The sequence below is a fragment of the Nothobranchius furzeri genome, chromosome 6 (assembly GCF_043380555.1).
Source record: "Nothobranchius furzeri strain GRZ-AD chromosome 6, NfurGRZ-RIMD1, whole genome shotgun sequence".
Taxonomy (NCBI): Eukaryota; Metazoa; Chordata; class Actinopteri; order Cyprinodontiformes; family Nothobranchiidae; genus Nothobranchius; species Nothobranchius furzeri.
The window spans coordinates 78,754,285-78,771,778 of NC_091746.1; the positions used below are offsets into that span (position 1 = coordinate 78,754,285).

At 42.5% G+C, this 17,494-nt stretch overlaps 2 protein-coding genes across 2 annotated transcripts in view; one reads left to right on the forward strand and one right to left on the reverse strand.

The window, feature by feature from the left end:
• The window catches only part of ctnna2 (catenin (cadherin-associated protein), alpha 2), a 439,259-nt gene that overhangs the window by 255,222 nt on the left and 166,543 nt on the right, over positions 1 to 17,494 (forward strand). The window lies entirely within an intron of this gene.
• On the reverse strand, positions 4,428 to 6,334 carry lrrtm1 (leucine rich repeat transmembrane neuronal 1). The gene has a single exon (XM_015943646.3). It carries the CDS (start codon positions 6,146 to 6,148, stop codon positions 4,571 to 4,573), a length of 1,578 nt encoding a protein of 525 aa, XP_015799132.1. The 5' UTR covers positions 6,149 to 6,334; the 3' UTR covers positions 4,428 to 4,570.

The window sequence follows — 17,494 nt, forward strand, 5'->3', positions numbered from 1 at the left end:
ACTACTCTCTCTCATGCACACACACACACACACACACACACACACACACACACACACACACACACACACACACACACACAGTGACCTAACGCAGACATTAAACAGTTTGTGTCCTATATGTTCTTCTGCTGCATTTATATATTTTTAATAACTCTATAGCAGCTTTACTGTCGTCTCCCCTTGACCTTTAAACCTGACAATGATAATTTGGCTTCTTGGTGGTTCTCCTCGTTGCTGCTCAACCACTTACCTTTCCAGTTTGTATGGATTTGCATAATTTTTTTTTTATTATTTATTTGAAAACCACCTCAAAATATTGTAATATGTTTTATTTTTGTCTTTTAATCATATTATTTGTTTTGCCCTGATTGCCCTAAATACTATGCTTTGATTGATTTCCAAATGTAACTTTGAACACTCCTAAATCCTAAAAAAATTGTGTTTGCTTTACATAAAGGTTCGAGCGCCGCTTAGTCTGTGGCTGTCGTTGTGTCCTTGGGCAAGACACTTAACCCACCTTGCCTGCTGGTGGTGGTCGGAGGGACAGGTGGTGCCAGCACTCGGCAGCCTGGCATCTGTCGTGCGCCCCAGGGCAGGCGGGGGGTGTAGGGTTAAGCTTGGTTTATGCTTGACGCATTCACTTTCCGCTTGGTGATGCGGCTCGCGGATGGAACGCGCTTCACAACTCGCAGCGTTTATGGTTCATGCGGCTCGTCTCTGCGGTGAGCCAATATTCTCCCAAACTGTAGGGGGCAGCATGGAGCTCTACAGCATGCATCCAACACTACACCATAGTAGAAGTAAAAATTATTGTTGTTTACAACATGGCATTCCAGCATTTTTTAACAGCGTCCTCGTCTTTTCCGACAGTGCGAGCTATTTCTCTCCAAGAATTATTAACAACATGTTGATCACGGCGATCTTTGAGAGCTGAATCATACAAATGTCTGTATTTACCAACCTCTGCCATACTAGTTCTTGCCGGTCCGCCATGTTTTTCCGCGTCCGACCGTCCGTGTGGTTAGAAAATTTCCTAGGTGCTCATTGCGGAAATTTTGGGCCGTGCGGAGGTGTGGTTGTTAAAATGACGCAAGATGACTCAACTTTTCCGCGCTGAGCCGTGCGGACCTCGCGGACGCGTCAAGCATAAACCAACCTTTAGGGTTAGGGTTCCCAGGACTCTAGAAGGTGCTATATCAAATACAGGCCATTCATTATTTACCATTTACCATAAAGGTCAAGAAATTCCTCCAGCTGTCTCTTCTTTGTTTTTCTCTCCTCTGATGACTTGTAAGCAGAACAGCAACATCCTACTAAATTTGAAAGAAATTGCTAAATGGTGATCTGATTGTCTAGCATGGGAAACGTTTACATATTTCAAAAACCATCAATGGCTAACTTCACGGTTCATGGTTCGGGAAGATTAATTACATTTTTGTCACTATAATACTTTTAGTTACCACTAATCTGTATTGATTTTTACTGAGCATCATCAATCAGGGCATTTATAATGGATGCTGTCAGAGAGCACACATCTCCCTTCAGGGAATCATCACCTCAGACTTCTGTCAAGCACAGATTTGATCTGTTGTCAGTTAGATGAATTGGTGTTTTTTCCCCTCTCCATTTCTTCCTTTCTTAAAAAAAAATCCAAAGAGGGAACAAATAAGATAAAGTGAAGGTAAAGGTGTGTAGGGATCGCGAGAAGTCTAAAGTAGTTTAATGTCAGCCCTCAAGACTCAAAGCTCTTGAAATATTCAGAGGCTATCTCAATCACCTTTCGCCTTGGTTGCTTGTTTAAGAAAACGAATGAAATGAAATCAATAGCGGTGCCAGTATTGGCTCCTGTGCCAGGCATCATCCAATATTTATACAAATGAGTCCTCGCAACCTCAAATTTAGCCCACAGTTGCATGTTGAAGTGGCTGTGAAGAACTCAAAGGGTGTGAGGGTTGAAACTCTTGACAGGATGGGAAGACGAAGAGGATGGGATAAATCACTGTCCCCATCATGATGACTACAGCAGTCATTTGCATGCACATGATATGACGGGTCATGATTAACGGCCATGTTGAGTGTTGAAAGAGGGAACCTTTGCTACCATAAAACCAGAGAAACGGGTCATAAATCCTCCATGGCAACATTGAGTCATCATTGCCCCTTATAAAACAAATAACCCCGACTGTAGAACTTTTGCTACTTCAGCACTGCGTTGTAATGATGAAAAAAACTTTAAAGGAGTTAATCAACTTTGCAAAGGCCAAACAACACTAAGAACTTCCTGGGAAATACATGTCATGTTTGACGAGCAAACGTAATACCTGCACCTTTTTTAATCACATTTTCTTGTTGGATGGTAGCGATTAAAGCAGCATTGCTTCGCTGAGGTCTGTTTCTGATAACAAGCCCTTCCTCCTGAACACGTGGAAGCAGATGCGTGTCCCGGTAAGCCCCAGACGACAATCGTGAGCAGGAACTCCAGGATTTAATTTCAGTGAAAAGCCAAATGCTAAATTTCCATTTTATCTGTCACGTTAATGAGGGCGATTTGTATTTTTATTGGATTTCACCTGAGAGAAATCCTGTGAGCTGTGAGAGGAGAAAGCATTATTTAGCTTGTAGATTTGGCTTGCTCTCAGTTCATCCCACCATTTTGGGATTTGAAGGTTAGGTGAGGTTTGGTGGCAAATTTCTGTGATGACTCTTCTGCTGAAATTTGACTTAAAAGCATTTCTTGTCCAATCCAGTGAGCAGGTTCTGTTTCGGTTAAGGCTCAGTATTTACTGAAATGATGGGGTTTTTTTTTTTGTTTTATCTTGGATTCTGAATTGCCCAATGTCCTCTAAATGTTTAGCTGCTCAGATTGATCTTTGATTTGTTGTTTACATTTCACCAGATCTTTCATGGACCACACACTGCTTGCTGTTAAAAAAATAACCGTGGGTATTTAGATAACCTAATATTTAATGATTGTCAGTGAGTTTTTAAAACACTTCTTGTTTTGATTCCTGCTGGTTTATAAGTTGTAAACATGAATAATCTCAAAGAAAACAATTTTGGCTTTTTTAGAAAGTGCCCCAGCTTTGGGAGTCTGAAGAACACGGTGAGGCAAACGATAAACCCGGCCACTGTGCAAGAATATGCACGCTAGAGAGCAGTCTGTTCCTTCTTTCTGTACACATTGTAATCAGCCCCCTCTACACACACACACACACACACACACACACACACACACACACACACACACACACACACACACACACACACACACACACAGGACACAGTGTTCATGTCAAAAGACCCAGGAAACGCCACATCTGTCAGTCCACTAACCACAACAAACCCCAGAGGAAGAGGTCTACACACACCTAGATGGCCTTGTATTCAACAAACATTTTACATCACATGGTCACAGTGGTGAATACTTATTGTGCAAATATCGCTTGAAGCTGGTGGATAATCTCTTCATATCTTCAGATACTACTTGAATTACATTGTGATGCATGGTTTTAGATGGTTGTCTGCTTCATGTGATTTATTCAGCCAAATGAGGCAGCTTTTCTTTGATCCTCTGTTTTGTTTACTTCAATGGACCACAGATAGCGATAAAATAAAATGAAAACTGATTAAAATAAATAGATCATTTGAAATCTGTTCATGGAGAGGAAATGGCAAAAAAAAAAAACAATGATAGTGACTCAACAGAAGAAGTGATGAATCAACAAAGATGATTAAAACATCCATTTAAAATTCAGACCTCAGATCTAACTAGATATCCCCTTTTCTTTTTATTTACTAATTTTAAATGCTCATTTTCTTACTTTACGTTTTGGTTTGATGCACTGCAGAGTCATGGCTCTGGACCACGAGCACAAATACTGCATCTATTGTCATTCATCCTCTGTAATGGGTTTTTCACATACAAATGAGTTTACTGTGAATAGTAGTTTATTTAAACATCATTTTGTAGTTTACAAAAGAAATAGATAATCTTTTTTATTTTTATCCACACCTGCACATCATATTTTAGCATATTTTACACTTTTAACAATTTATTTAAACTTAAACATTATTTTTTTAATATTTAATGCTTTTCAAATGTCATATGTACCATAATACAAATGGTTGTTCATTTTCTTTTGTTTTTTTTTTCTCGTGTGTCCGCAATTTATTTTAAACAATATTTAATTGTTCTGAAGTAGAAAGACACATTAAAGCTCAAATATCCTTCCATGAGAGAAAAGCTCCAGTGCCCACCTCATATTCCGCTGTTTTTTTGTTGTTCTGTCTTTTTAGTTAGGTTGTTTTTCTTCTGTGCACCAATAGGTCCAATTGCCAGGTGCCCATTATGCCCCTCTGGTTTCAGATCAGGAGTAGACAACAGTAGCAATAAATCCATCACAAAATAGTCAGTCATGTAAATCACCCTCTCTCCACATCACAGTGAAATGCTGTCAAAAGTGTCCAAATATCCAGTTGTTCCCTTTGCTCTACAATATCCCCCTCCTAAGAGGATCCAAAAAATATTTGCTGTATATCCACATAATCACAGGTAAGGACTTCATTGCAGTCACACCTCACATTCTCGAGAAGGTTGCTGTTGGCATGTGCACGAGCCATATTCATTGATGATTACTAAAGCTCCTTCAATGTGGTTAGGTTTATAGTCAACATAGTACTCCGGCGTGGAAATAGCAGCCATCTGCTGCATGCTTTGCTTTTGCTTTTGCTTACGGCGCTGACTGCTGAAGCACTGTCTCAGTTGCCTTATTCCAGCTGGAAAGCACTTCCATGCCACATACAGCATAAGCACTACAATGAGAAAAGAGAAAATGAGTGCCATGGTGCCAGTCACTACTTTGTGAATTTGCATGGTGCTCTCCAGATCATCATGGCCCACTGTGACTGTGAAAGAACTTGTGACCACCTCACTACCCTCACCCTCATAAGGATTTGGAGTGAAAGGGCCCAGAAACACAGAGCCACCCTTGGCCAGATCTCTTGTAGAGGCATACAGGCCTGCTGTGGTCACCTCTAATGGGGAATCCTCACACAGTTGAAAAGCATAGACAGCATCCAGCACATCCTCGCCCTGTGCGGTGTCAGGGCTCGAACACAGCAGGGAGCTATCACGCTGGCCTCGGAAGGCACTCAGCCAAGAGGCCAAGGCACAAACATTGCGACTACACTCCCAATCATTTCCTGCCAGGGTAATGCTGTCCAGAGATGACCATGAATCCAGGATGCGTTGGTCCAGAGAGGCCAAACGATTGGAGTCGAGCATCAGTACCTTCAAGTTGGGAGCACTCTCAAACACGTGTGGCTCGATGTACTCAATTACATTGGCTGACAAGTCAATCTTCTCTAAAAAATGCCAGGTCCACTCCAGGGTGTTGACAACAATTGTGGCACGATTGTTGTGCATGTACAGGGTACGTAAGGAGATGAGGCGAGGAAAGTGGGCTAGGTTGACTTTGACCAGTTCATTGTGCTCAAGATGCAGTTCAGCCAGCTTGAAGAGGCCAGCGAAGGAATTACGTGCCAGGCTCTGCAGTTGGTTGTATCCCAAGTCCAGGAACTGCATGCTCCTGCAGTCTTGAAAAATACGCACTGGCACAAATTTGAGAACATTGTAGCGCAAATGCAAATTGGTGAGCTTCCTAAGGCCATGGAACAGGTCAGGCTCTAGTGCCTGCAGCCTGTTATATGAGAGATCCAGAATACGCAGGTTTGGGAGGGGTCTGAATGTCCCATTTGGCAAAAACTCAATCCGGTTGCTGCTCAGGTCTAACTCCTTGACCCGTCTCAGCCTTTCGAAGGCACCCTCCTCTACAATGTCAATGCTGTTATGGTCCAGGTAGAGCCAGGTTAGCTGTGACAGACCAGCTAGTTGGCCTTCACGTAACTCAGTCAAGTTGTTCTCTCTCATGGACAGGCCCATGGCGCTGCTCAAATTGCGGGGGATGTCTGTGAGGTTGAGCCCCTCGCAGTACAGCAGCTTGCTGTCGCAGCGGCACAGCCTTGGACAAACAGTCTCTGCCAAAGGAATAGTTCTTAGAAAAATGCCCAGTGAACAAAGTATCAACCCAGGGGGCTTCTTCAGTGGCCACTTTAAGTACAGTCCAATTAGGAGGAAATCCATTAGCATAAATATCCAGGAATGTCGGGGAGAAAATGTCCATTGAACCACTCTGGATATTGTATCTGTACTACTCAGATCATATTTGTCACAACATATTACTTGATTAAATAATATTTCATTCTGTCCCTCTATCTTAGCTGCAGATGGTGAGATTATATTTCTGTTGTTCAATCCAGTGAAGAAATCTTTGTTGAAATTGCGTCGAAAAAAGAACAAATCCTTTTGCTCGTGAGAGATATTAGCCAGTGGGTGGAGAGTGGAGGAGATGAAAAATGAAACTGTCTTCGCCAATCGGTCTTATTCAAAAAGATTCTTACTCACCCCTATCCAAAGCTGACAATCTCCATTCAGCATCTTGCTTTGTGCCCCAACACTAATTATGTACGAATCTGAAAAAGACCCCACTGTGGTAGACATTCTCCACCCCCCCTGCCTTTTTTCTCTTTTCAGTGGACACCAGATCCTTGGCAGGCTTACAATGTCTTAGTTCTCTTCAAGTGAAAGAGCCAGAAAGAGGAGGAATCCAAGTAGCTTTCAGCGAGATGGTAGGAAGTGCAAGTTCTCCTGTCTGCATACATGAGCTCTGTCTCTTTTGCTTCTCTGCAGTCCTCTGCTGCAAGGATCAGAGAGAAGAGACGATCAAAAAAGCAAAAACAAAAAACAAAAAAATAAAAACCCAGACAATTTTAAATATCTTTGTGGCTCTCCTCTTCTCCCTTTCTGCTTGAGTTTCAGCAAATCTGTCTAAATGTTTAATCGTCCGTCTCAGGAAGAAATCACTGACTTTTAAGCTTTAAATCCATTCAAGCTGTTAATCGTGCTTTCTGTGACGAAAGCAAAGAAAGAAGAAGAAAAAAAGGATACATAGAGGTGAATCCTGTTAACTGTTTGCTCGTGTAACAGTATTCCTTGTCATCCCGGCGGTTCGTATCGCTTAAGAGGTGGCTTGAATCCCCCTGTGGTTCGCAGGTTTTGTTGACTCCCTCGCTCTCGGAGCGTTTTCTCAGCCAGCTGGAAGAGGCTGCTGAAGGCTAGTGCTGGTAGTCAAGCAGGGGCAGTAAATGTGGGGAAGCAAAGGAGCGAGCAATCCCTTGCAGCAGACCAGTACACTGACAGCGCATGTAGAAGCACCTTCTGTTCACTGAATGTCGTCAGCCACTCACAATTCAGAGTGCTCTCTCTCTCTCTCTTGATCGCTCACTCACTTGTTCATGCTGCCTCCCCTCCCTCCACTCCCTCCTCCCTCTCTCGCATCCTTGCTTTTTTTTCTGACTCTTGTTTTTTTCTCTCTCTATCTCTTTGCCTCAGATATTTACATATTCACAATGTGTTGGGCTTAAACCAGGAGATTTAATGAACCTCCCACTTCCACAACTGTCCATCACTCTATTCATGTCTGACTGTCATGAATTAGACCTCTTTGGACTTTGCTGTAGTCTTCAGATTTTAGAGCTGCAATGAACAAAGCACTTAGGTGCATCCTATACAGGTTTTATTCCTGAGGCAGACATCACGCCATAGCGTGAAGGATAAACAATAATGGCACATGTTGTTAGCACTGATTTCATATAGCATTAAAAAGTATCCAATAACTGCAACAACTTGACTTGCATCTGCGTCCGACTCGAGCTATTCGTATACGTCGTTTAGCCCTGCCAACAACAAAAGTTCAAGTTTGATGAGTCAAGCCTGGAGTATGACATTCTTCATTTAATCAAACTGTCCTGTAGCCAGGCATTCTGTGTCATTTTCAATTATGGCTAGGCTAGTCGCTCTGAATTCCAATGTGATTGCTTGCCAAATGTTATTAGCATAAAGATATAACATAAATATTCCTCTCTGAAGGTTCACTCCCGTCTTGCTCTGCACTTCTCTGGAGTTTGCTTTGTCATCCCTGTCCCATTAATATCCAGACGATGAGTTGTAATTGGGCCTTACATTCAGCCAAGTTTCTATTTACCTCACCCTTTCTTCTCTCTTTTTGTCAGTTGATTGCTGATTTACAGTCTGATCTTTGTTGTCTGTTTCTTTTCATGCCACCTTTTCAACCCTGGCAAATAAATATGTAAATTAAGCCAAATTCATTCTTTCGCTGAAACAACACGTATTAGGGGAAAGGCCTCGTGTGGTTTGGCGTTTCCTTTTAGCATCCCAGCATTCTTTTTGATATACTAGAACAAACCTGCCTCATACAGACAATGACATGTTTTAGCATTGATCAAATATTCAACTGTTTAAGATTATTTCGACTTGAACAAAAACAAACCTAGTGATATAGAAAAATACGTTTATGACCAGCTCTGTGGCAAAGTGATAGTGTGTCTGCCCTGGGACCGGGAGATCGGAGTTCAAATACTGGTCGGTTCATACCAAAGTCTTGTTGGGTTGGATTGGGAGGGTTAAACCACCAAATGGTTCCCGAGTGTCGCCATGTCTGCAGCTCACCACTTCCCCAGGGGATGAGTCAAATGCGGAAAACAGATTTCACATGCACACATACCAGTGTGTGTGACAACTAGTGGGACTTTAACTTAATTAATTGCTCAAAATAAATGCCCTGTATTAATGTAGCACCTTCTAAAGTCCAAAACTTCCCAAAGAGCTTCATAGTCATTTACCCATAACACCTGGTGGTGATGAGCTACACTGTAGCCACAACATCAGCCCTGGGGCTGACTGACAGAGGTTGTTGCTGTTATACACACTATGTGCCACCGGTTTCCTCTGAACACCCAAGGACACAACAACAGACCAAGGCAAACTATTCAGAAAATTCATTCACATTAATTGGAAAGTGACTTAATTAAAAGATAACTAATGTTTAAATGCTTTGGATTTTAAGTATTGCACTTTGAGGTACTTCATTAGCTTACTAACTCAGCCTTGTTCCTCCCTCAGTTTGTTTGATCATTTCTCATTTAAAAAGCCACTGAAAGCAAGTTTTTCCTCATGTAAGAGTTTGAGAGTTTTATTCTGGGTAAAACCAACAGTTGTGTAAAAGTGTAGGCCGAATGGGTGTCCAGAATTGGAAAATGCCATTATTCTGAGGCTATTAACTCCCTGCAACATATTGAAAAACACAGAATTATGAACTAGTTCATTTGGGGAACTGTGCACTATGAGCTGAACTAGTGCATTTTAAAAAATGCATGATCTGAACTTTCCCAACACTGTTAACTCCTCTTGTTGCTCCTTATGCTTTCTTTAACAAGTGAAGAAGGAGTAATCAAACATTTTTGTTGAATTGAGTCTCATGATGTTTTGTAATTTAATCTTTAAATACATAGAAAATGTATTTTGGACTTAAAGAGCAAGTCACCCCCTATCAGAGTCAAAAGTAGAGGGTGTTGGCCAACGTGATGACAAAGTGGTATTTTATTTACACCCATGTTAATACAAATAAATTGTTTTTACCCATCAGATTATAAAATGACAGGATTACACCAATGACAATATATTATATTCAAATAAGATAGCTAATAGTAATACAGAGGTAATTAGGCGGCTGTGGATATTAAAATGATTTACAGAGTAGACGTCAAAGTACTGTGGAACCATCAAAAAACTCTTTTAAAGTCTATATTTTTATTATTTTTTATATGGATGAATAATATAAAATTAGAATAAAACATGATGGGGAGTTCACAAGGACCTCATTACAATGACAATCCTAATTAGTAGTTAGGTCTCCTGCAGAATTTTAACTTGATTTCAGAAAAAGAAACAAAATGTTAAAGAATTGTTATTTTAATGGAGCCATATCATGCTATTTTAAATCTTTGAGAGCAAATGCAGACAAAAAATATGATAAATTATTACCGTTGGCACTATTGAGATGCCATTTATCATTTATTTATTTTTGTCACCTTGAATCAATCCCCGGAAATTAAATGGTTCATTTCAGCGAAACTCCACTCACACCCACTCTGACAAAATGCACCTAAAACAGCGTCTTATGCCTGCTTTATACTTTGTCATCAGCCCTGCACATGGATTGACTCCTTCAACTGGGGAGTTTTGCAAAGCAATTTCCTGCCAGGACAACAGAGGGCGTAGCGCTTTTCAGTGTTATTCTGCCACCATTACGCTCATGTATCCCATCCACAATAATGTATTTACTAATGTGTTTATATTTCAGAGACCTTATAACAAGGACAAAACAGAGGCAAACCTGCGCAAAACTACATGCCAGTGTGGCACTCTTAACTATGGGACTACCAGTTCTGTTACCAACAACAGTCGCCCAACACACATGTCCTTTACTGGCCATTATGTACATCCTTGTAGATAGGATGCATGGTTTTTACAGTGGTGTTTTGTCGCCGAAGCAGAAATAATTTGTCAGATTATCCACAGAATGTCCAGGTTTCTGAACGGAGGCCACCAGCTTAAGGGAGAGAAGAAATATCCAATGACACAAGTAGTTTTTATTCCGGCGTTTTCAGAATTTTCCTAGTAAAACTCCAAATTTTCAGCTGATACAGGAAAATGCATAAATGCTGCCAAAAACAGGTTTGGGGTTTCATGAGGAAATAACAATATCACATAATAAAAAGCTAATAAAAGTGAATTTTCCATGATATGGCCCATTTTAGCCCCTAAATGGGCCGATTTTGTTGTGTTATAAAAACTAAATATATATGTTTTTCTTTTTGTGAAAGAATAAACTCATAGATTATGTATGTTGATATTAGAACTGTCTTCATGTCCTCTTGTACAGGTTGTATATTAATAATTGACTTTGTAGTATACATTTTTAAATAAAAATAATGCAAGGAATTCACCAAATTGATTTAGATAGAAATTATTTGAATTGATTATTACAACTCAATCCTGAGGCATTTCTGTTCTACATAAAGTCTTGGAACATAAATTCACTTTCAAGTATCCTTTAATGATCTTTACTGCAGCAGAAAAACAACACTACAGAATGAATGAAGCAAAAGGGAACAAAACAAGCATAAAAGAGGAGTCACTTTGCTCTGTCTGTAAGGTTAATTAGACCATTTTTACGTTTGAGCAAAAGCACAACAAAACCTTGACATTTACCAATGGAGACAATGCTGTCCCAGCATTCTTTGCATCAGCAGCAATCAGAGTAACCCTCAGATACTTTCATTCACTTTTACTAATTAGAAAAAACTTCTTCTTCCGACTCTCGGAGGGTGCAGACGCTTTTTTCCTCCTCTCCTCCATATCTTATCCTCTGGGCCCTTTGTCTGTCTCTGTGTGCTGGGTGCACGGCTGCTTCTGCATTTTTTCTGGAAACTGGAAGCTGAAATCACTAAAATCGACCTCGTCAGTTAGTCACCCAATGCGATTGATACAATTTTTTCAACGATGTTAACGGGAGAAGGGGCTCCCGGATGCCCCTCCGGGACAGACCCAGGTGGACACATCATGGACTCCTGGAAAAAGTTGAACTTGATTTGTTTATCTCAGCTGTCTGTGGAGGACTCTGAACATGTGTGGATATTTGTGGTGTTGGTGTCGGGTTTCCTGCTCATTGGCCTTGGAGGCTTCCTGGCTTACCGGAAAATTAACGAGCTGTCGAGGAATATTGGCCTGCTCCTGGAGCTCAGAGATGGTTAGCACTACACTGTGAATTCACAGACTCACATAATTGTCGAGATGAATCGTAAGCTTGGAACTTTGGCTGAGATTCATTCATTGGCACAAAAGATGGATGTCATCAAGGATAGAGTGGATGAATCAGCATGGATTGGGATAGATTAATGTCCATCATTGGGATTTTGAGAGGTTGAGGACCAAGGAACTTTAAGACAAAGAGGAAATTATCTCTGTCTGGCCCCAAAATAATTCCTAATCAGAATCTGGTGCCCTTGAGCCTGCAAGGCTCCAACGAAAACTCCCCCCTCAAAAGATATGTGGAATGTGCCATCGCTATGGCAACTCAACTCTGTCTCCTATCCCAGCCTGGGCAGGACTGCGGGAAGGCAGCCGAATCGTTCCAGGGTCACTGCAACCCTCCAACCCTCAATGCTCCTCCCCCTGTTCAGACTGTGGTGACATACGCTGCTTGTAGTGGCTGCAGGAACTGAAGTGTGGATAGTTCCAAACCCACCACCCCACCTAGTGGACACTTATGTTGTGTGATGTCTGAAGTCTGTTGCATATCTGTCTGAGGTGTTTTTTTTTTTGTTGTTGTAGAGCAATGCTGCCCTCCCAGTGGAGGGTAACTCTGAAGTGCCTTTTTTTCCCCCTCCACCTGAACCAATCCTCATGTAACCCTCCGATCTCTATTAAGGTAGCGCGACTCAGGGTTGCGAATGACCACAGTCACCAGTTCTTGTCATGTGTCTTTGCCTATGTATGTCTGATCTCTGAATTGTGCGTACTGAAACTCTAATTTCCCTCTGGGATTAATAAAGTATCTTTGAATTTTGAATTGAATTGAATTGAAATGAAAGGATAATAAACCATTCTCCCTGTGAAATATTTGCTTTTGTTTTATCTTTGTGAATACCCACATTGCAACCCAAAGAAATGTTTAAAACCTGGTATAGGAGTTTATTATGATTGCACATATTGGCTTTTTTAATCTTTTTCTCTAAACATGTTCTTTTCAAATGTGCGGCTTTGTATCCCAGTGAGACTTCTCACCTGGTAAAAGTCAAACATCCTCTAGACACTAAAGCTAAAAGGATAGTTTTGTCTCCGCATCTCCCTGCTGTCAGTACAAAGAGGATTCTATGCTTGACTCTTGCAGCTAGACGCAGCCATTATCTGGCTGCCTGTTGTTAGACAAATGCTAGCTGAGAGTTTGGTTTTCTATCTAATTACAAAAATTATACAAAGATAACACATTTACCTGAGAGCCTTTTACTTTGTTTTGGCCTCCTTTGACATTTTCCAGCTTAACCTGAGATTCACCATTTTCTATTGGGGCATTGTGATGCTATCCTAGCGCTAACTCTTGTTGTACTTAGTTTGTGTTTATTTATTTTGTTGGTTTGCATTAAAGCCTGGAGGTAGAGGCACTTTTTAAAACCCATAGTCGTCAATCTAAAGGTGCAAGATGACCCCAGAAAATGTAAAACACAAATGGTCAAAGGAAGGTGAGAAAAAACATGATTCATTATTTGGATTTATCAAAATAAAGTTTCTGGGAAGAAATTAATGAAACAAAAAGAAAATTGTGAGTAAAAATAACAAATACGTTAGTTTACAGCAGATATTTTCTGATCAAATGTTTCCCAATCCAGAGAGCAAAAAATATGTTTTATGAATGCACTCAAATTAATTTCTGCTATTAACAAGTGTGTTTTGGACACAGACGAAGAGAGGAACCTTTATCTTTTGCATCTTGAAGGTAGATTTTTTGGAGCCTCACCTCTGCTGTCTTAGCTGTAATGGATGATTACACCATCAGCTAATGACACGGTGCACTGTAATGACTTGACGCAGCGAACAGGAGGTGAGAGCGTCCACACCATCAGTTTTAGACTGAGCACTTTGGCTTTGCTTTAGAGTTAAGGTCAGCATGAGTGTGAAAGTTTGACTTTGTTCGGGACTATGAAATTTACATTCTGAAACACACATTAGCGCAAATGAAATCTTGAAGCAGACAGAATGGCCTTAATAATAGTGATTAAAGTGTTGTAAATGGATAGATTACATAAAAATCAACTGCTTAGTGACTGTATGTATTTAAAAAGACAATATTTTAAAATGGAAATAAGCACATTTCAATGCAGCAGTGATGGTGAATAATTGGCATGCTGACCTTCATGTTTTAAAAGATATGTTTCTGTTTAATAAAACTAATGATGTACATCGTCGTCTTCCTCCGCTTATCCGGGTCCGGGTCGCGGGGGCAGCATCCCAACTAGGGAGCTCCAGACCGTCCTCTTCCCGGCCACCTCCACCAGCTCCTCCGGCAGAACCCCAAGGCGTCCCCGGACCAGATTGGAGATGTAACCTCTCCAACGTGTCCTGGGTCGACCCGGGGGCCTCCTGCCGGCAGGACATGCCCGAAACACCTCCCCAGGGAGGCATCCAGGAGGCATCCTGACCAGATGCCCAAACCACCTCAACTGACTCCTTTCGATCCGGAGGAGCAGCGGTTCTACTCCGAGTCCCTCCCGAATGTCCAAGCTCCTCACCCTATCTCTAAGGCTGAGCCCAGCCACCCTACGGAGGAAACTCATTTCAGATGCTTGTATCTGCGATCTTGTTCTTTCGGTCATTACCCAAAGCTCATGACCATAGGTGAGGATTGGGACGTAGATCGACCGGTAAATCGAGAGCCTGGCTTTCTGGCTCAGCTCCCTCTTCACCACGACAGATCGGCTCAGCATCCGCATCACTGCAGTTGCCGAACCAATCCGCCAGTCGATCTCCCGATCCCTTCTTCCCTCACTCGTGAACAAGACCCCAAGATACTTAAACTCCTCCACTTGAGGTAGGACCTCTCTCCTGACCTGAAGTTGGCAAGCCACCCTTTTCCGGTCGAGAACCATGGTCTCAGATTTGGAGGTGCTCATCCTCATCCCAGCTGCTTCACACTCGGCCGCGAACCTACCCAGCAAGAGCTGAAGGTCAGAGCTGGATGAAGCTAGGAGGACCACATCATCCGCAAAAAGCAGAGACGAGATTCTCCTGCCACCAAACTCAACACACTCCACACCACGGCTGTGCCTAGAAATTCTGTCCATAAAGGTAATGAACAGAACCGGTGACAAAAGGGCAGCCCTGGCAGAGTCCAACTCTCACCGGGAACAGGTCCGACTTACTACCGGCTATGCGGACCAAACTCACGCTCCTCTGGTAAAGGGACTGAATAGCCCTTAACAGAAAGCCACCCACCCCATACTCCCGGAGCGTCCCCCACAGGGTGCCCCTGGGGACATGGTCATAAGCCTTCTCCAAATCCACAAAGCACATGTGGATTGGTTAGGCAAACTCCCATGCCCCCTCCATCACCCTTGAAAGGGTATAGAGCTGGTCCACAGTTCCACGGCCAGGACGAAAACCACATTGCTCCTCCTCAATCTGAGATTCAACTATCGATCGGACCCTCCTCTCCAGTAACTTGGAGTAGACCTTTCCAGGGAGGCTGAGGAGTGTGATCCCCCTATAGTTGGAACACACCCCCAGGTCACCCTTTTTAAAGTTGGGGACCACCACCCTGGTCTGCCACTCCACAGGAACTGCCCCCGATGACCACGCAATGTTGCAGAGACTTGTCAACCACGACAGCCCTACAACATCCATAGCCTTGAGATACCCAGGACGAATCTCATCTGCCCTTGTGGCTCCGCCGCTGTGTAGTTGTTTGACTACCTCAGCAACTTCTGCCCCCAAGATTGGACAGTCCATCCCCAGGTCTCCCGGCTCTGGTTCCTCCTCGGACTGCCTATAGGTGGATTGAGGAGCTCCTCAAGGTATTCCTTCCACCGTCCGACTATAGCACCAGTTGACGTCAGCAGCTCCCCATCCCCACTGTAAACCGTGTGAGCGGGTTGCTGCCTCCCTCTCCTGAGGCGCCGGACAGTTTGCCAGAACCTCTTTGGAGCCGATCGATAGTCTTTCTCCATGGCCTCACCAAACTTCTCCCATGCCTGAAATTTTGCCTCGGCAACTGCCACTGCTGCACCCTGCTTGGCTATCCGGTACCTGTCTACTGCCTCCAGAGACCCACAGACCAGCCACGCCCTGTAGGCCTCCTTTTTCAGCCTGACGGCTGCCCGAACCTCTGGTGTCCACCAGCGGGTACGGGGGTTGCCACCATGACTAGCACCGGCCACCTTGCAACCACAGCTAGCAACAGCCGCCTCAACAATCGCAGAGTGGAACAAGGCCCACTCGGAGTCAATGTCCCCCACTGCTCTCGGTACGTGGTCAAAGCTCTGCCGGAGGTGGGAGTTGAAGACAGTCTCGACAGGTTCTTCTGCCAAGCATTCCCAGCAGAGTGAGGGTCTGCTGGGAATGCGTTTGGGTCTGCTGATGTACATGAATATCAAAAATCCAGAGTGCAGTTTTACATGCTCAATGATCTTATGTTTTGGCCTGACAAAGTTTTATTTATTTATTTATTTATTTATTTTTTAAGTGGCAGTAGCCATGCTTACATGTGCACAATTAATCTGATTGAACGCCCCATCAGATCAAAAACTTTGCATGTAAACATGTCAATCGGAATGTTCTGATCTGGTTCGGCCCAATTGGAATGAAATTTCAATAGGATTGAGAAAAGTGGTTTTGTCCCACATTGCATACGTTTAAAGAGAAGTATAAAAAAATATACTAATTAATTACATGGAGGAGGAGGAAAAGTTGTAAGGGTGTTGCATTAGATTGTAATTGTCTATTGTTGGTGAACTGGGAGCTGTGAATATTGGGGGGTGGGGGGTGGGGGGTGGAAGGACATAAAAAATGTAAATATATATGCATTTTCATATGTATGGGTTTCTTTTTGAATACTTTAATTTGTCTATTGATTTACATGTTCAATAAAGAAAGAGAAAGAAATCATTCCGATATACATGCATGTACACAGCCATTCGGAGTGTTCGAGTAACATAATGCTCACTGCACATGTGCTCCCCATCCTCATTTAGACTGCCTGACTTAAATAAATGGCGGCCTAATTAACGAGTGCTAGCTTTTAAATATGGTGGCAAGCCATCCCCTTTTCAGTAATATCTAATCCAGAATTGCATTTTGTGGAAGTAATATAAACTGATTATTGCACAAATCATTTAACAAACGTGTTCAAGTCTATACTGGAAATGCGCAGCCAGATTCATTTGGGGTTTGCAGCACGAATCCCCGTTTCTGTGAACGCAGCAGCTGTTTCTGCAGCAGGTGGTTGGAGACGTGCTCGTAAAGAAGACAGGGTAACAGCGGTTAAACAGACCTGGTTTTAAGGATGTTTATGTATTTAGCAGACGCTTTTGTCCAAAGCGACTTACAAGTGATAACCGGCATGTTGGCATAAGGAGGCTGATGTTGACTAGAAAAACATCCTCAGTTAAATATTCTGGCCGACTATCTGTGTAAAAGCACATTAACGCAGATGAGATGCAGTAACACATGATGAACACAGACTTCCAAACTTTCTGAACATCTCCTGTTATTTAGTTTGAACCAAATTTTCTCAACCGTTTCAGCTGATTGTCACATTTTATTAATAATAAGCCACATTTTATTAATAATAAGCCACAAAAGAGTTCAGTAATAAAACATGAGTCTGAACCCCCACCCCTGCTCCTCGCAGCCCAGCCGTTACGTCAGACCTGCGGACCAGCTGATCTAGAGGCAGAGACGAGAACAACCCTCCCTTATTTTAATATTGTTAATAATAAAATGCAGCAAAGCATAAACCTG

Excerpts from the sequence above, each read along its gene's own strand:
- lrrtm1 (XM_015943646.3), bottom strand. The coding sequence starts at position 6,148 with ATGCTAATGGATTTCCTCCTAATTGGACTGTACTTAAAGTGGCCACTG.